General features: G+C 54.3%; 4 protein-coding genes across 4 annotated transcripts; 3 read left to right on the top strand and 1 right to left on the bottom strand.

Annotated features, from left to right (window-relative positions):
* Nucleotides 1–1,782: 1,782 nt before the first annotated feature.
* ISF_03572 (Pseudouridine synthase TruD, eukaryotic) lies at nucleotides 1,783–4,000 on the top strand (the record flags this gene model as incomplete). Its single annotated transcript, XM_018847178.1, has 2 exons — nucleotides 1,783–1,898; nucleotides 1,948–4,000. 2 exons carry the CDS (start codon nucleotides 1,783–1,785, stop codon nucleotides 3,998–4,000), a joined length of 2,169 nt encoding a protein of 722 aa, XP_018705385.1.
* Nucleotides 4,001–4,703: 703 nt separating this feature from the next.
* Nucleotides 4,704–6,486, bottom strand: ISF_03573 (MAP kinase kinase; the record flags this gene model as incomplete). Its single annotated transcript, XM_018847179.1, has 4 exons — nucleotides 4,704–4,854; nucleotides 4,908–5,569; nucleotides 5,623–6,372; nucleotides 6,436–6,486. 4 exons carry the CDS (start codon nucleotides 6,484–6,486, stop codon nucleotides 4,704–4,706), a joined length of 1,614 nt encoding a protein of 537 aa, XP_018705386.1.
* Nucleotides 6,487–10,212: 3,726 nt separating this feature from the next.
* On the top strand, nucleotides 10,213–11,871 carry ISF_03574 (ATP dependent RNA helicase (Dbp8); the record flags this gene model as incomplete). Its single annotated transcript, XM_018847180.1, has 1 exon — nucleotides 10,213–11,871. The coding sequence occupies one exon, from the start codon at nucleotides 10,213–10,215 to the stop codon at nucleotides 11,869–11,871; it is 1,659 nt and encodes a 552-aa protein (XP_018705387.1).
* Nucleotides 11,872–15,676: 3,805 nt separating this feature from the next.
* Nucleotides 15,677–16,453, top strand: ISF_03575 (hypothetical protein; the record flags this gene model as incomplete). Its single annotated transcript, XM_018847181.1, has 1 exon — nucleotides 15,677–16,453. One exon carries the CDS (start codon nucleotides 15,677–15,679, stop codon nucleotides 16,451–16,453), a length of 777 nt encoding a protein of 258 aa, XP_018705388.1.
* Between the last annotated feature and the right edge of the window lie 1,314 nt (nucleotides 16,454–17,767).

Genomic DNA, 17,767 nt, shown 5'->3' on the forward strand with positions numbered 1-17,767 from the left:
TCTCCTATTGAGAATGGTCGACTTTCTCTTGCGCTTTTTCAACTGTCCATTCGGTAAACGCCTCGTTCCCCTAGCGCTTCTTGACCATTTCCCCCTCATATTTCTCAAAGATGAGCCAGTCATCCATTTGCGAGGGGCGTGGTATCTGCAAAATGTCCCCCATTGGCTTCTGCCCTGCGACACGCTCCAGGGTGATGAGAACCCGGTGAAGGCCACTCTCTGCTTGAAGCTTATGTCCGTATTGACGGATAATGTAGCTAGGCGCGGGTATCAGCGCATGCAATCAATGATCTTCTAGGTCACTCACATTCCATCATACCGTAATCCGCTTCTTGGGGCAAGCGGGCTCTTCAAGCAATGGCCACGTAAGAGTCGGGTCTTGGCACCGACTTGGGAGATCAACGAGACGGGTGCGTCTGACAGTGTTGAATCTCTAGAGTATTGAACCATGTTGGTCTCAGAGTTGACTATTTCACTTCCGCTCATTAGTGGCAATGCTGCAAATCCGTATCTTCCCCTGGTAGGAATTTCATGAGCGGCTCCAACGACACCATCGCGAGCGGCGCAAGCGAGATTCAGCCACTAGCTATTGCATTGTGAGATATCAAGAATGTATGTGTTCTCGTGATGGGTGTACTTACTGTCCTGGCTCGAACTGCTGATCTCCCTCCACTTCAGACAGACTTTCGCAGCGGATTGCTTGCCAGCGTCCATGAGCAAACAAATGCGTGTCTGTAAAGGCAATATCTCGTAACTGGCCATATTTCGTGGCAAAACTAGAGAATCTCTTTTCATCAAGATCGAAGTACTCCTGCCGGAAGCGCAGTCTCCATTTCCGCTGTAGGTTGTGCGCCAACGCTACTTCTCCTTCAGAACAGGCATTGTCGGGTGACGGAATATCGGAGAGCAGCTTGTCTAAGCGGCAAGCACTGATTGTGTTCATGTTGACAGAGTATCTGCCGTCTGACTCGTCATTCTTCATGGCGCTCAGTAATTGAAGTATTTCCTCAGCACGCGGGCCAAGAAAGTGGTTCTGCTGCAATTGCGACCTAACCGCGTCACATAGCTTTAAAATATCCGAGTTATTGAATTGATACCTATTTAATGGGTTTGTAAGACTCGCGAGTCCGTAGAAGGGAGGTGCTCGAAGGCCTCCTTGGTCTGGTATTAGCAAGTTCGCGTCCGTCAATTAACGTCGCATACCTTGTGAGCCCGGGAACGACTTTTCTCCGTTATGATCTGAATCATAGATAGCCCCAGGGGCGAGTTTGGGGTATTGACACTGTTGGCCTTCCATTCTGGGACGATTTAAGGGGTTTGTGGCATAATTTTTCTACGAATGCAAATAACTGCGCGATTTCGCAGGCTCATTTATGTAGTAGCACAAACGTGGAAGGAGCCATGCTTGCCAAGCATGACTTTTTAGCTTTTGTGCCATAGCACAGTTCTCAAAAATATATCCCACTCTACGAGCTCGAGGAGAAAGAAAAAAAAAGAAAAAAAAACCACGCATGGGATTTTAAGCCTTCTTCTCTTTTTACCTCTCTAGCTGCCGACTCGTTCCTTGATCCTTCAAGGGTCGATGGCAGCCAGGTTACCCTGTATAGCTCTCACACCGCCTACCTCACACGGGGAGGATTTTAGACCGCCCTCTCCAGCAGACCGAAGTGATCTCTTTCTGCCGGCAGAAACGGTAGACCCCGTTACCCGATCCAGTACAAGCAAGATTCGCAGAGACTTCTACGCCGCATCTGTCGCGGCTCACATTCACCTTATTAAATTATGCCGGAACCTGCGAAATATCACCCGCGTGATGCGCCTTCGCGCGACAAGGTGCTTGGCATTACGCAGCGCGCTACTCCAATTGCCTTCTCTTGGGCTGGTGAAATGAGAGTCCGGTGAGGCAGCACGGCCTTCTGCGCATTTGTCATGGCTAACACGCCGAAGATTTTCAGATTTTCAGGTCAATGAAATCGGATTGGATGGAAAGGTGGTTCATCTAAGGACTGTCGGACTTACGGAGGAGCAAAAGCAAGCTGAGGGTGTTACGGGCAGGGAAGACACTGAGGTCAAGCCTGCAGAGGCAGAGACCGCGCCAGCGCAGGAGATCGAAAAGCCAAAACCGCCCGTCGAGGCGATAGAGGTGGCGCCAGAAGATTTCGCAATTCTGACAGGTCTGGCTGGAAATGCGTTTGCTCAAGAGCTCGTGGACATCTTCCGCGAGGCGCAAACTGCTGACCCGGAGCAGCGCGTAAAGCCCATCACGTCGGCGCCCATCGACGACAAGTGGACGCGCGGCCAAATACACCAGGAGGTGCGCCGCATCTTCCAATCGAGAATCGATACCACCACAGACGGCAGCGGCGGCATCGTGGCAACGGCGATCCGCGATCGGCCGAGGGGCAAGAAGCGTAACAGAGCTGGTAACGGCACCCAGCAGCGCGACGGCAACCGCGAGCGCAAGGATAACAACCGCCCCGCCGCCGAGTATCTGCACTTCACGCTGTACAAGGACAACCGCGACACCATGGACGCCGTGACGCAGATTGCGCGCATGATCCGGTCCAAGCCGCAGTCGATCGGCTACGCTGGCACCAAGGATCGGCGCGCGTCGACGGCGCAGCGCTGCTCCATCCGCTACACGCACCAGCGCAGCCTTGCCGGCCTCAACGGCAACCTATGGGGTATATCGACCGGCGACTACGAGTACCGCGACGAGGGCATCCACCTCGGCCAACTGCTCGGCAATGAGTTCGTCATCACGCTAAAGAACTGCAAGGTCGTGGACGATGCCGGTGGCGACTCACAGAAGTCCGTCGCGGAGCGGCTGACCCTTTTGAGGAGTAACGTCGGAGCTGCCCTAGAGCACATGGCCGCACAGGGCTGGATCAACTACTTTGGCCACCAGCGCTTCGGCACGCACCACATCGGCACACACGAGATTGGCAAGCTCATCCTCGGAGACCGCTACGAGGACGCCGTCAACGCACTCCTCACCTACGACTCCGAGCTGGCTGCCAAGTACGAGGCGGTCGCGGATGAGCAGGCTGGCGGCAATAAGACCAACATGGAGGAGCTCGCGCGCCACCACGCGTGCATGCTCTTCCGCACCGGCAAGGACCCCTCTCGGGCGGCCAGCATGATGCCGCGCCGCTTCGCCGCCGAGGTTTGCGTGACGCGACACCTCACGCGCGGGGGCGCCTCGTCCATGCGCGACTACGTCGGCTCGCTGACGCACATCACGCGCGGGCTGCGCTCCATGTACATGCATGCGTACCAGTCGCACGTCTGGAACCACGCGGCGAGCATACGCTGGGAGCGCTACGGCGCCAAGGTGATTGCCGGCGACCTCGTCATCGCCGACGACGTGTCCGCGCCGCTCTTTGGTGGCAAGGACCAGGACGGCGACGACATCATCAACCCCGTCAACGACGACGACGACAGCAGCGCGCCCGTGCGCGCCCGGCCGCTCACCGAGGAGGAGGCCGCCAGCGGGCGCTACACCATCTATGATGTTGTCCTGCCCACACCCGGCTACCAGGTCGCGTACCCAGACAACGACGTTGGCGCCTTCTACGACGCCTTCATGAGCCGCCCGGAGAACGGCGCGCTCGACCCGCGCAAGATGATGCGCATGCGGCGCGAGTTCAGCCTCCCAGGGCGGTACCGCAAGCTCATGCAGCGCTTTCTAGCGACCCCAAGCATCGAGTTCCGCACTTATGCTGATGAGAAGGAGCAGATGCACCCGACGGATCTGGATGTCATCAAGGCTACGGCGGTGGCGGCAGCGGATGGCGTGGAGCCAGCGGCGAAGAAGAATAAAGTCGGGGGGGGTGGGGGAGATGACGCTGTCGTAAATGGGGAGAGCGAAGCAGGTGTAACGAAAACGGCAGCGGCAGTGGCAGAAAAGATTGCGGCGATTGTCAAGTTCCAGCTGGGACGCAGCGCGTACGCCACCGTGGCGCTTAGAGAACTGATGGGGGATATGCAAGAGGAGTAGGAAAGGGGAAATGTGTTTTGAGGAACCAATGATACAATGAGACGGTGTGATTTATTAAAAAAGGAAATCAAAATGCTGAATTCGCATGTAAAGATAAAAAAAATATTTCGTATTCCAAGAAAACGCCTCAAGACGCAACTAAAACCAAAAGAAAAACGGGCAAAAAGGATTATGCCAACATCAATGTGCATAATACTCATGCTCAAGGTATCCGTATTTATTCCCACACAAAAGAATACTGTCCCCAAACGGTGTGATATGTGCATCGCGGGAGTTGCATTGATTAATAATGAGCGTAACGAGAGTAGCGAGAGCAACGAGTGATTTGACGCTGGACTTCCTGGTCTCCCATAATGCCAGCTAAGATCGGCAGCGCGGTCGACGACGATGTGCATCTCCTCGTTGTTTCCCCTGTGTATGTCATGGCCCATCATATCGATTTGCTTTTCCTGCTGTGTATGCTCCAAAGGATGCTGATATGTTATCTTATCGCCGAGTCGACGGTGGTAATGTGTGTCGGTGTAATGTAAGACGTTTTTCAAGCGCTCCTGCGTGAAAGATGCTGCAAATGTTCGAAACCCGGCTTTTAGATGCTTATGTGGAACTATGCAAGAGTCAAACGCCAGAGATGCAAGGCTGCCAAAGGAGGAAGAGAAGAGCACTCGAGGCTACTTTTTTATGGTCGCCCTCGACAGCGTAGAATTCAGGTCGCCTGCGATGTACCTTCACTGTCCCAGCCCCAGACAAAGGACAGGTACTTGACCATGTTGACTCTCTTCGACTTCATCTCGACCATCCAGGGATGTTCCAGCATCTTCCATGGGCTTGCACGGCGGTTGGGTTGCTTTTCAAGGCTGGAGGCTAGTCAGTAACGAAACAGTGAGAGTTGGTAAGGAACCATACGTACCAGCACTCAATGAAGTATTTAAAGTTGTCGCTCCAATAAACGTCCATCTCAGGCTCGTCCTTAAGCTTTGGCACGGGCTGTCTCACAATGTATGTGAGCAGGTCGATAAGCCCCGCGCGGGGCTGCATCTCAGTGCCGTCCGCTGGGAAAGGAAACCGATGCTGGGCAACCTCGAGCAAGGTAACTCCTGTTGACCAGACGTCGGATGTGATGGTGTATGATTGACCAGTGATACGCTCTGGTGCCATGTAGTAGCTGGTGCCAATGAAGGTGTTAGCCTCGCCCTTGGTACCAAAGTCGCCTGACACTCCAAAGTCGCAAAGCTTGACAGCGCCGTCACGGCACAAAAGGATATTCGAGGGCTTGATATCACGGTGGATGATGCGACGGGTGTGCAAGTACGTGAGACCGCCGAGGACACCTTCAGCAATCTTGCCGAGAACCTTTTCCCCAGTTCGCCCGCCAAGGCGCTTTACCTCCTTGTAAATGCTGTCCAGCGAACCGCCCTCACAAAACTCCATAGCTATGGATATGGTGGCTGTGGAAGGGTCAACAAATGCACCAAAATAGCGGCAAATGTGCTCTGAGGCACAATCCTTGTTGAACCCCAATTCGCGGACGATTTGCTTCTTAACATCTGGATCCGGGTTTGTGGTAATAACCTAGGGGTCTGTTAGGCGCAGGAAATGCAAATAAAAGGAGTATGGTGAAGTACCTTGAGGGCAAATACAGTTTTGCCGCCTTTGAGCATGCACCTTGTAACAGCACCACCAGCACCTTCTCCGAGGTTTCCAATTTCGATTATACGCTTCTCCATGCTGGCAATTCGCCAGCCTTCGTCATCAAGGTCCGCGACGTCTCCGACTCTAGCCTTTTCAAGGCTGAGTTTATCAAAAGCCTCCAGGCCTTGCAGGCTGCCCTCTCTCTCCATTGTGACGCCGCCTTCGCTCCTCTCTGAGTACATGGAACCAACAGCGGAAACGGGATCTGGGGTACCTTGCGCACGCCCAACAGGGATACCGAACTGGGATAGTTGCGAAGCAAATGAGAGAGCAGAGAACTGGGAGCCGGCAGAGGTGGGGTTGCTATTTCTACCGTCGAGAGGGCCAAAGCTACCGGACCTCGAGTGAGCAGCGCTACTTTCGCTACCCGCACCGGCCGACTGTCCAGGTTGAGCGCAGTTGTTGGATCGTGGGGTTTGTTCGTATGGTGTCACCTGACTGCCCATCGGTGTAGCGAGATTCATCGTCGGCAGGGGTGGTCGGCCAGGAGCTGGCTGGCCTCCTTGGGAGACGGGCTTGACGCTGGGGGAGGGCGGAATGGCGAGACCGAGTCGCGGGGTTCGAGAGCCGCCGGGGCGGCTACCAGGAAGGGCTGGGCGAAGGAGAGGCGCAGGTGCGTTCATGATGGGTACCTGGCCAGGAGTCGCGGAGGCAGGCACTTGGGGAACGGGCATCACGGATGACTATGTCTGGTTAGCGAGCGAGAGGGCTCCGATGATGAAGACAGCGACAGTGAGGGGCATTACCTGGTGAGAGGTCCCTGGGCCGTGCGGCTGCGAGGCTCCAGCATCAGCCATGATGGCAACGTTTGGCCAGTGTGGACGAGAGACAGAGTTTGCTATGATGCTGAACAGTTGTTGGGACTGGGACAGGCCAGTAGTTTCAATGGGCAAGACGCCCCGCTAGAATCGCAATGGCCTCTATGCCACAAAAAAAGGGAGTGCTAGCGGGTTTAGGAGGAGGGCGTTAAAATTGCTGCGATTGTAGAGTGTCTGAAAAGAGAAAAGAAAGAATGCAGTAGATAGTCGAGTTTGTTTCTTGGTTTGGACGCTGCCAACAGGGACGAGAGAAATCCGTCTCGGCCTGCAGGTCGGGGTTCTGGAGCTGTGAGGGGAAGCAGCTACCTTACGTGGTCGGGGCAGAAGCAAGCTATGATGATTGGCGAGGTTCTGGGGCGTCGGGACAAGTTGGCAAGGTGATGGTGAAGAAAAAAGCGAATGATGATTGAAGAGAAGGAGATGACGAGGACAAGGCCAAGACGGCTGCAGGCGAAAGGGGGGTGGTTAGGTTGGTATGTAGTTGGCAGTTGGGTCGTAAGAGGGCTGTGGAGGTAAGGTGGTTTGTGGTCTGGGTTGGAAGTTGGAGGTGGCGGGCGGTCGGAAGCGAAGAAGCGCTGGCGAGGGAAGATGGTGGCAGAACAATTGGGCAGCGCAGGTAATGATGCAAGCAACAGGGGCTCTCTGGATGGGTCAAGAATGACAGGTACCATCCAAGTACCTCGGGCGGGTCTCACTCAGTCACCATCACATTCAAGGCAAGCATTGGGCTGGTACTTCCAGACGGCCTTCGGCAGTGGCCACGGCGCTCGAAGTGCTGAAGCTATTTACCATAGCGAGAGTGGCGGGCTTCGGGAACTGTTGTGGGGTTCCGTAAGGTACCTGGATAGGACCTGGAATCTTTCTCACAGGCCAGACGCCGACAGTAGGCCTGCACTCTTTTCGGTCTGTAGTACTTAATATTTACTCTGATGTAATTGTTACAGACAAAACCTGCAACCTGTCCCAGCTCCATGCCTGGCCTGCAGCTATGCCTTGAATTGCGAGCAGCAATGACTTGTGCGCTGATTTGTTCAAAATTCCCTACTCGAGGCCCACTGTGCCTGTCAGCTTACTACAAAGTTGACTTGCCAGGCCGTTGTACATAGCTGTGCAGGCGCCCACCGTACCATGCCTTCTCCTGTCAATATTTATGTTACGAACAACTTGTTTCAACCGGGCTTGTGTGTCTGTCTTGTGGAGAAAATCCGACCGATCAGCTCAGGTACGGAACTGCCCAGTGCCCACTCCGCTCGAAGCCCCAACACTCCCTGCGCCGCCCCGGCCTCAGCGCTTAACCGCGTCCGTTCAGTGGTGTGTTGGTGTTTCCGTTGCCCGTACTTCATGTAATAACTCCGTAGCCGCCCCGGCACCCGCCCTTTTACCCATGAACGTAGTAGGTGCAGGAGGTTCCTCTCGCTTATTTTCTGCTAGTTACAGCCGTTCAATAGTTTTTTTTCCTTTTCTTTTGCCCTTGCTTTGTAAAGAGGAAAGAACCTAAAACCTTGATACTACCCCTATCAACTTTTGTCACGTCCAATACATCCAGATTCAATCACCTACATACATAGGTACCTCCACACCATCCATCGTTGGCGCATTAACCAGCCAGCAGGCCGGAGCCCCGCCCTCACGTAACGAATCGTCAACACCCACAACCACAACAACGCACAAAATATACACCATCTCCCATCCTCATCACCATACCTGCACGGCGCCCGGGACGTCCCATGCCGTACTCGCAGCTGCGGCACGTCTTCCTCCGTCTACCCATAGTCTGATACCCCGGATCCGTTCAGAAACTCACATCTCCCTCATGCCGCCCTTCCAAACGTGCAGCTCATCCGAGACCTTGCCAGGCTTGTCCAAGCGTGCGACCCTCCTTCACGCAGCTCGTCAGAGGAGGCGGGCATGATAAATTTTGCAGCCACACCTATGTCCTTCAATGTAGGAACCCCATTTGAGCAAACCCCATGCAGGCCTCAGCCATTGGGCACCCAACCGATATGCCAGCAGGTGCTCAACCTGTTAGCTGTTAGCGATCGCCCACCGACCCTATTATGAACTGGCAGCAAACAATCATGGTGAATCATCATGGCTAGGAAAATGTACCCCACAATGGTTTGGGCAATTTCAAGGCACTATCTGCTATCTCGCTCCACTATCATTGCATTTCCAGCTAACGCAATCTCCTCGAATTCGCATCATCGTTTGCTCACTCCTTCTCAGCCTCCTCGAAAGTGAAAGGCAACGCACCGTCGTCTTCCCGCACTGGATCTGCCGCGTACCACGAACAAGTTATCTCTTCAAACACCTGGCGCCAGCATGACTTGAATGCGCATCTCTCCCATGGCTCTGTCCACGTCCATCCCAGGCAGCGCTTGTCCGACTGCCCGCCAAATCTAAAGTGCGCGCGCGCATTTTTCCAGTCGATGCAGAACTCTTTCATGTTCGGCACCTTGGTCTTATGGCACCCGTCATTTCCGTTCACTGCATACTCGCCAGTGTCCGTGTGGAAATAGCCAAGACCTTCACAATGATCCGAGTTCTTGGTTCTGCATCTTTGCCAGACCTCTAGCCAGTCTGCAGCGCAAATGGTAGACAGTGCGCCAAAGACCACGGCGGCTACTGGCAAACGCATGGCTCGTCACAGGTGTATGCTCACGGTGGATCTATTTGGAGAGGAGGTTAGTATCGTATCCGAGGCTACCATTCGAGGGCGGCGACCAACCAACAGCTGCGGCTTATTCTGAGCCAAGTGACACAGGTGTGAGAGTATAGCAGAGCTCGTAGCACGATCTCAACCGGCCGAACATGACCCATACTTATACTTTTTCCACACTCTGGGTCGCCCGAAATCTGTACGCCTTGTCGGAGCAACATTTTGCTAGGTCACATGGAGCGGCGCGAGATAGCATGACAATACTGCAGCCACTTCTAAACAAATTGCTGCGGCAGAACTGATTCCATGCCTGTTTTGTTGCCGCAGATGTTCTGTACAACCTCTTGGCAAATCTGCGGCGAATCAACAGCGGATGTGTGCCTCATCTTATGCTGGTTGGCCAAGATGCTCGCCACCTGTCGAAGTACTACTCCAGTGTTAGGTTGTCCAAGAGAAAATCATAGAACCTGTTTCACGGGAACTTTTTATGAACAGCCTGCCGGTTGAGCAAAAGAAGCCAAATTACCCCATTTTACAGTCTTGCCAAGAAATGTACTGGTGCCAGTTACGAATGTCGGCTCACCAACACTGCTTGACCATGCAGGACGAGAACCCTGCCGCCGATGGGGACCAAAAAATGTAAAAATTGAGGGACAAACTTCTTTCGCGACCTTTTCTGCCACCTGATAAACCACCCACATACATAGGTACCCGTCCTATACGTTTACATGTTGCCGTCTGTTGGTAGAGATGGCTGCGATTGGCATTGAGTGGGTACTGAAGAAGGCTTCAGCTCCCGCTGCCGCATGGATGTTTAAGCCAACCAGTGAAATCATCCTATTATCATTGTATCATATTGTTAATACCTGCGTCGATAGACCGTAGTATTTCATGTTGTTGATTGTCGCCTGCCAACCCCGCCAAGAGGGAAGTGGGTCTACCCGGCCGCTATCGATAATTGCAAGCCAAATCAAAGAGAGAAAAAAATGGAGGAAGATTGACGCGACAGCATTCGGAACGAGACAAAGCTGCATATCCGCCCAGCCATGCCCGCCCCGAAAAAGTCAAGAGTGATCCAGGAGGGTGCAGAGACTGTGTCTGAAGCTTCCGTATCATCGGATGAGTCCGACTACCTCGACAATGCAGCAGCCCGCAAGCGGCGTCGAACCGACGACGCTACTTCCAGCGACGATAGCGAGGACGGAGGCGCCCAGGTCGATAGTGACGACGACGACGAGCAAGACGGGCCCCAACGAAAGATGAACTCCATTACCACTTCATTTACGGCGCCGTCACGTATCAAGAAGAAGGCCGCTGCAGCTCCACCGGCTGCTAAGCCGGGCGTCGAGGACACTTCTCCCGCCGAGCCCGCCCACACGCAGGTCCTAGCACCCACCGACTCGACCACGACCTTTTCGGCACTGAGTGTGCGGCCGTGGCTGGTGCAGTCACTTGCCAACATGGCAATTCGGCGGCCTACCGGGATCCAGAAGGGGTGCATCCCGGAGATTCTCAAGGGGCGGGACTGTATCGGCGGCAGCCGTACAGGTTCTGGGAAGACAGTCGCGTTCGCGGTACCGATGCTGCAGCGGTGGGCTGAAGATCCGTCAGCCATCTTTGGAGTTGTACTGACGCCCACGCGCGAGCTTGCCCTACAAATCTACGAGCAATTCCGGGCTATCGCGGCGCCACAGAGCCTGCGGGTCACGCTCGTCACGGGCGGGTCGGATATGCGCTCGCAGGCCATCGCGCTCAAGCAGCGGCCGCACCTGGTGGTCGCAACGCCCGGGCGGCTGGCGGACCACGTGCGCACGTCGGGCGAGGACACGGTGTGCGGGCTGCGGCGCGTGCGCTACGTGGTGCTCGACGAGGCGGACCGGCTGCTCAAGGCCGCGGGCGCGGGCAGCATGCTGCCCGATGTCGAGGCGTGCCTGTCGGCGCTACCGCCGCCGACCGAGCGCCAAACGCTCCTCTTCACCGCCACCATGACGCCCGAGGTGCGCGCGCTCGAGAAGATGACCCCGAAGCCCGGCAAGCTGCCCGCGTTCGTGTGCGAGGTCGACACGCAGGCGCTCGCCATCCCCGCGACGCTGCGCCAGACACACGTGCAGGTGCCCGTCACGCACAAGGAGCACTATCTGCATGTCTTCCTGCTCACTGCGGCTAATCTCAGTAAGACGGTCATCCTCTTCTGCAACCGCACGTCGACGGCCGACTTCCTCCATCACCTTCTACGGCTGCTCGACCACCGAGTAACGTCGCTGCACTCGCGGCTGCCGCAGCGGCAGCGTGTGGACAACTTGGCGCGGTTCCGCGCGTCGGCAGCGCGCGTGCTCGTTGCGACCGACGTGGCGGCGCGCGGCCTCGACATCCCCGAGGTCGGGCTGGTCGTCAACTACGACGTGCCGAGGGACCCCGACGACTACATTCATCGCGTGGGCCGCACGGCGCGCGCGGGACGCGCAGGTGAGGCCGTCACGCTCGTCGGTCAGCGCGACGTTGAGCTCGTGCTGGCCATTGAGCGCCGCGTCGGCCGCCCGATGGACGCCTGGGCCGAGGAAGGCGTCAACCTGGAGACGAGGGTCCTGCGCGAGGCGCTCAAGACGGTGACAGAAAAGAAGCGCGAGGCGCTGCTTGAGGTCGAGGAGGACAAGGAGGTTGGCGGAAAGAGGAAGCGGACGAAACAGAAGCTTCGGATTGCGTAGACGGGTTCAAGGATCTATGGTTGTTCCGGGCGGGTTTCGTCTGATACTGCATAGTGACATGGCGAATTTGACTTTACTTTATGCTTCTAATCGAGTTCTGATTCCCGGCTACCCTATATGGTAATGATATACCCTGTAAAGTTGGTTCACCTTGAATTGCAACAAGAGTCAGCGTTATTGTCACGCCTGATCAAGCATGGTCATTGCTTTACATTTGCCCACATTGTACTGATGTGGGGTGTAAGTGTTATGGATGGGCATCTTGACGGGTGGAAAAGAAGCTTCCCCGTCGATGTGTAAGAAAATCGGCCTTTCGAGGCACTTAACCTTCTCTCTTGAGCTGAGCCATGAAGCGGTGTGAAAGATGATGTCCGATGTGCCATTCAGGTCATGGTTGCGAGGCCGAGAGGTTGTGAATGCATCGCAACAAACTATAACCTGTCCCCGTCATCGACATCTTCTCCTTGTTCTTTCTCTTGCCGTTGATTCTAACAAGGACTTAATTTTTTTTTACTCCTTGCTCCATTCTCTACACGTCTGGTGACCCTTCCAGGTCCGCAGTCGGAGCTCCACCGGCCCAGTGTTGGTAGCAACGGGTGTTACGGGCCTATGGCGGCTACTGGGCGCCGACGTTCACCCTTGTTCTGCCGCACTTCCCAGTGAGCCGGGTATGGTGGAAACACCATCCATCGGGAAGAAAAAGAGAAGGGACGGTGGAGGGTCCTGTGACCAAAGAGTGGGCGCCCGACACCCGACTCCTTCCTGCAGCCCTGTCAAGCTGCTCCCGCAGCCTTGTACCTAAAATGGGCTCTTCCTGTGGCCGGAGAGAAGGGACAAAGTCCACGGAGTTTTGCACGCCGCACCCGAGCAAGTTGGTCCGCGTGACGGCGATAACTAGTCGGCTACTGCAAGTGAGCAACAATGAGTTGATGGTGCTTGATCGACCTTTAGAAGGCGATTATGTGCTCCCCTGGCATCGTATGATGTTGGCATATTCTGGATGTCGGCGGTATAGGTGGTTATCAAGGATGTTGCGCAACTATTGTCATCAACATTGAAATATGAAGAGCAGAGTGCCTGCCTTAATGGATGCCCATTGTCAGGGTCAGTGGGCTTGTAATTAAAATAAGAAAATGAAGAGAAGTCGTTGTGCCGCGTGTCTCGGTGTGAACCCCTTTCCTCTTAGAGTATCAGAAGTGGTTGGGCTATAACATGTAAGTACGACCCGAGAACCAACGATTGTTGATGCATGCAGGCTCAGTTTTGGGAATGCATCATGTCCGCCGGCGCAGGGCCAGCGGTTGGGGGGAATGGAAACCAATAAGGCGCTGGATATCGCTGTAGCTACGAGGGAAAAAAAAGAGACAACACGAGTTTCTAGCAATTAAGTTAGCTTCGATGGAGCACAAGTACAATGGCTCTTCTTGGGCTGATAAGACTTCCAGTAAGGTCAGGTCAGCGCTTGAGGAAGTCGATGGTGACTCAGAAGGACTACCTGGAGGAATGATGACTGAGCGGCACGCCTCGGTAGCGTCTCACAACGTCGCCTAATAACTAACGGTTTCTATCTTGTGTCGGTCCTCGGGCTTTACGCAGATGGACGAAGAGTTTGGATTTCTAACAAGCTTTCTTCCGCCGATCATATCTGGCGCATGGCTCGCCGCGGACTCGGAAAGAGAAGAGGACCGACGCTAAACTTAAAGCGGCATCATTTGACGGGGTTTTGGTGTTTCGATTGGTTTCGCCGGAATTCTATTTTCTCAAGTGGACCTTCGCCTTTTCCTTTTTTAAACTTTCGTCATGGCGGAACGGATATTTCCAGAAGCGCGAGTAGAAGAAAAAAAAAACACCACCCTCGGCGAGCAAAGTCAGCGGAGAATGCGCGGCGATACACGTATTCCCTTCAGCCCTATTGACAAGGCGTACCTATGCATTTGCAGCATAATAGCCACGGTTGGGACTCGCTTGCTTTTAGAACTCGGCACAAGGCAGCGGCATCAGGTTAAAGAAAGCAATTCAAGTTCAACAAGCAGTGTACAGCCAGGGACGTTGAAAGGCATGGTTGAAGTGACAGAATGCGAGGGTCATGAGCTCCGGAGCCACAGCATCAGCCTGCATGTACTTCGTACTGTATGTATGTAGATACAAGTGGTGGTGGTGGCTTGCAGTCGCAGGGGGTGTCAAGGCTGTGTGGTCAAACCAGGTCTTCCTCTCACGCTGCTGCAAGGATACAGGGACGCGCAAGAGTCCACGACGACGAGGCTACTGCTTCGTAGAAGGCTCGACGAGATGAGGTGTGTTGAGTTGCCAGATTGCAGACGCGGCTTTCAGGGCTTACTTGATGCGTTTGACTGAGCGTGCGCCTACATCTGTCCGCCATTTTACTACGATGCGGCTTACGACGTGCTGCTACGTTTTGGGGCATGGTTGCGTCGACAAAGCGTTGTTTGCATGCTAACTGGTGGTAATGCAGGCAAGTGACGAGGAAGCACCACTGGCGGAAAGAACACAAAAAAACTTTGACGAATCGCGGTTGCGAAATTGGGCTTAATTCCATCGAGAATGGTGAATTATTAAAAGATACGTGGCTAGACGGACATACGTTTCTAATCCGGGGCGCCGCTTATGAATCGACACAAGCCACTGAAAGTTTAGCGGTGCGAAATGCTGGGCGACGGTGTTATGGTGTCACCGTCATGGTGTGCTTGGGGTGATGATTGACGGTGTTAGGGGCTAGCGCTGGGTTGGAGTCACCGATTCCTCAGCACGACAAACGGGGACGAACGTGAAAGAATGCACGATGCGGGTTTTGTCCAACTTGCGGATTTTGCACGCAGCTATTGCTAGAGCACCAAAACAAAAAGAAGAAGAAATCGGAAGTGATTCGTTTTTAGGTTGGGGAGAAGGAGTCACAGGCCCATGTCAGTTGCTCGTCTCCGAGTAGAGGCCGAGGTGACCAGTTTAACAGTCGGGCCCTTTAATGGCCTTCCCGTTGTAGCGACCAGGGCGTGCTGGAAAATAATTGCTTGACCGCAGCCTTTCGGTCCCGGACGGCATGCGGCGTACCAGCCAGCGCGAGAGTACTTGGAAATGGGCGGCGTGACTCAGCCACCATGGAAGTACCACAACCGGGCGAGTGACCTAGGCTCATGTAATCAGGCTCTAGGTAGCACCGTTTGACAAAATCCGAGCCAAAAGCGAGAGCGAAACCTTGTCGGGCCCGACGAATGTTAGCGCCATACAGGCTACGAGTCACATCTGTCAGCGGCCCGCCGGGGATTTTTAATGTCCACGGGCCTTGTCATCAAACTCGTCGCTGGGCCCCACCCCTTTTTCCCTTGAGTCGTCTCGTTATGCTCGGGTCCGCGTATGCCAAACTCCGCCCCAGCGCCGCGGGCAGTGCTTGGTGCCCTGCTGGCCCGCCCTTCGCTGCCCGGCTTCTGCGCGGGCCCCGGCAAGACGGACAAAGAGAGATTCATATTAGACAGAAACAAGATTAAAAGAATCCCGTCGCCCACACCTCCTCCGACTTTCCTTTCCATCCCAAACCAGACTTCCCAATTCAGATTCACAGACGACAAGCATTCCACACCAACTTGCAACCACTTCCGACTGCTTTTACTCGACAATCACATCATCCATACAAATCGTACCGCCGCGGCGCATCCATCTACCAATATCCCTGCCTAAACCCACTTGGTACCCGCAACCGGGCCTGACTCACAACGAAAAAAATAACACCATCAAGGGAACAATTTATACACACCAATCCATATATAGTGTCTCATACACGCCTACTTTTAAAATGTCCACCGCCGCGACTCTCCAACCAACTCTCATCCACCACCAGAAGCCCATTTCTGCTTCTTCTTCGTCTTCTTCTCCGATCGCACGCTTGGCCGCTCCCTCCCGCAAGACCATGTCCGTCACGCAGACCTACTACCTAGCCCATAAGGCCCGCGCCAAGCTCTCGCGCGAGGCCGCCCAGCCCGACCACGACCTGCGCCTACTTGTCGGCCACGCCAACCTGCTCGACTCTCTCATGATGGAGCTCGCCGACGCCGAGCGCGAGCAGGAGCGCTGGTTCAACCAGTCCGTCCGCAGCAACACCAAGAAGGCCGCGGCTGACAAGAACAGCCGCCACATCCAGTGGGCCGACCGCATCGTCGAGGAGGCCGTCGAGGAGGACGAGTACGAGGCCAACTCGTCTGATTCGGACTCTGACGACTCCGACTTCGACTACGAGGAGGAGGATCCAAAGGTCAACACGGCCGTCGTCGTCCCAACTGTCACCGTTCAGCAAGTCGACGCCGATGATATCGAAGAGGATCTTGAGGAGGACTACGCACAGCTCGAGCTTGTCCGCACACCCTCACACAGCAGCAGCGGCTCACCGCCGGAGCTGCTCATCGACCAGCACGACTCGGACTCGTCCGACGACGAGTCCATGCCGCCCTCGCCTGCTGAGGCGCCCCTGCCTTTGCCCAATGCCAAGGAGCAGCAGCAAGCCTACAGGGAGGAGGAAGAGTACTACAGCCGTCGCAACGCGACCGGCCTGGTGTCCGCCATTATGGTCTACTAAAACGGATGACCGACATTGTTTACTCTCTTCTCTTTCCTCTCCAAACGATTTAGCGGACTTGTTGCAGCATCATCTTTTTGGCATTTACATGGCGTTGAAAAGATCTTTGATACCATGGGGGCGTCTTTTTCTACATACTATTCTGGCGTTTGTTTTACGGACTTGATCGGAACATTCAGGATACACAACCACTCTACACAATGTACAGCATATGGGGGAATGAATAAACAGGGACGGTGACCGCTCCCGCCGTTTGGTGGTAAAGAGTGGCGCTGCTGCAAACAGTACGAGCATTCGCCATGAATGGCTACTCGGGACACGACACCAATCAAAACACAGAAATCAATCATCTAGATTACTAAAAACATTCAAAGCTTTATTATTCAAATACATTCTTCACTATTGCTTGTGACCTTTCGTGAATACAATTATGTAGCGGGGTTCACGATTATTCAAATCTGTAGCGGTCGGTGGGTGAGTCAAAAGACCAGCGGCGAAAGCTTTGCCTTGCACGGCTCTCAGACCGCCAGCCCACATCTTCCGCCGGCTCGGAAAGCCACAAATCCAGCCACACACGCCCTGCGTTGCTGAATGGCGACAAGTCGAGTCCATGAATCATCCCGATGCAGAGTGTTGTGTTCGATGCCACTCAACAATTTTCCTTTGATTTCTATCTTACCATCTTGCTCTTGAATATTTCTAATCAAAGTAACTCTTTTTTTTTCCCTTCTTTTTTTTCTTTTCTTTACGTCTGTAAACTTTTCTTTTTAGCACAGGCCCCGCTTGTCGGGGCTCGGTATGAAAGCATCGGCAGCCCGGACTTTGCGACTTTACTAAGCAGCAGAAAAAAAAAAAGCCAAAACCCGATCCACCTGCCAGAGACTAAAACGTGCAATCTTGGATACTATAATAGGTCTAGCGAAAAATACTGCCTTCAGATGGATTCGTCAGCCATTCACACTTGGTCTCCCTGCAATCCAATTGCAGCTGTCGATCACACTCACACCGCATCCAATTTTCTTCTTTCTTTGGCTGTTGTTGCGTTGCGCTTTTGTCTGATCACATCAGCGAACCGAGTTTGCCAGCCCGGCACCTCAACCGTGAATTGTGGCCCCGTTACGGTGCGAGCATGCGTGCCGCTGTGAATTGCGTGCATTGATGCGTGATCTCTTTTCTATGTTCAGAATTTTCAATTTACAGGTGTCTTGCATTTTGTAATGGAGTTATGCCCCTGTCACCGCTCAGAGAGAGGCGACGGACTTTTACACCCTGGCGAATTTCAACCCCTTGCTGACGTTACGCTCATCGCATCTG

The sequence above is a fragment of the Cordyceps fumosorosea genome (genome assembly GCF_001636725.1).
Source record: "Cordyceps fumosorosea ARSEF 2679 chromosome Unknown scaffold_7, whole genome shotgun sequence".
Taxonomy (NCBI): domain Eukaryota; kingdom Fungi; phylum Ascomycota; class Sordariomycetes; order Hypocreales; family Cordycipitaceae; genus Cordyceps; species Cordyceps fumosorosea.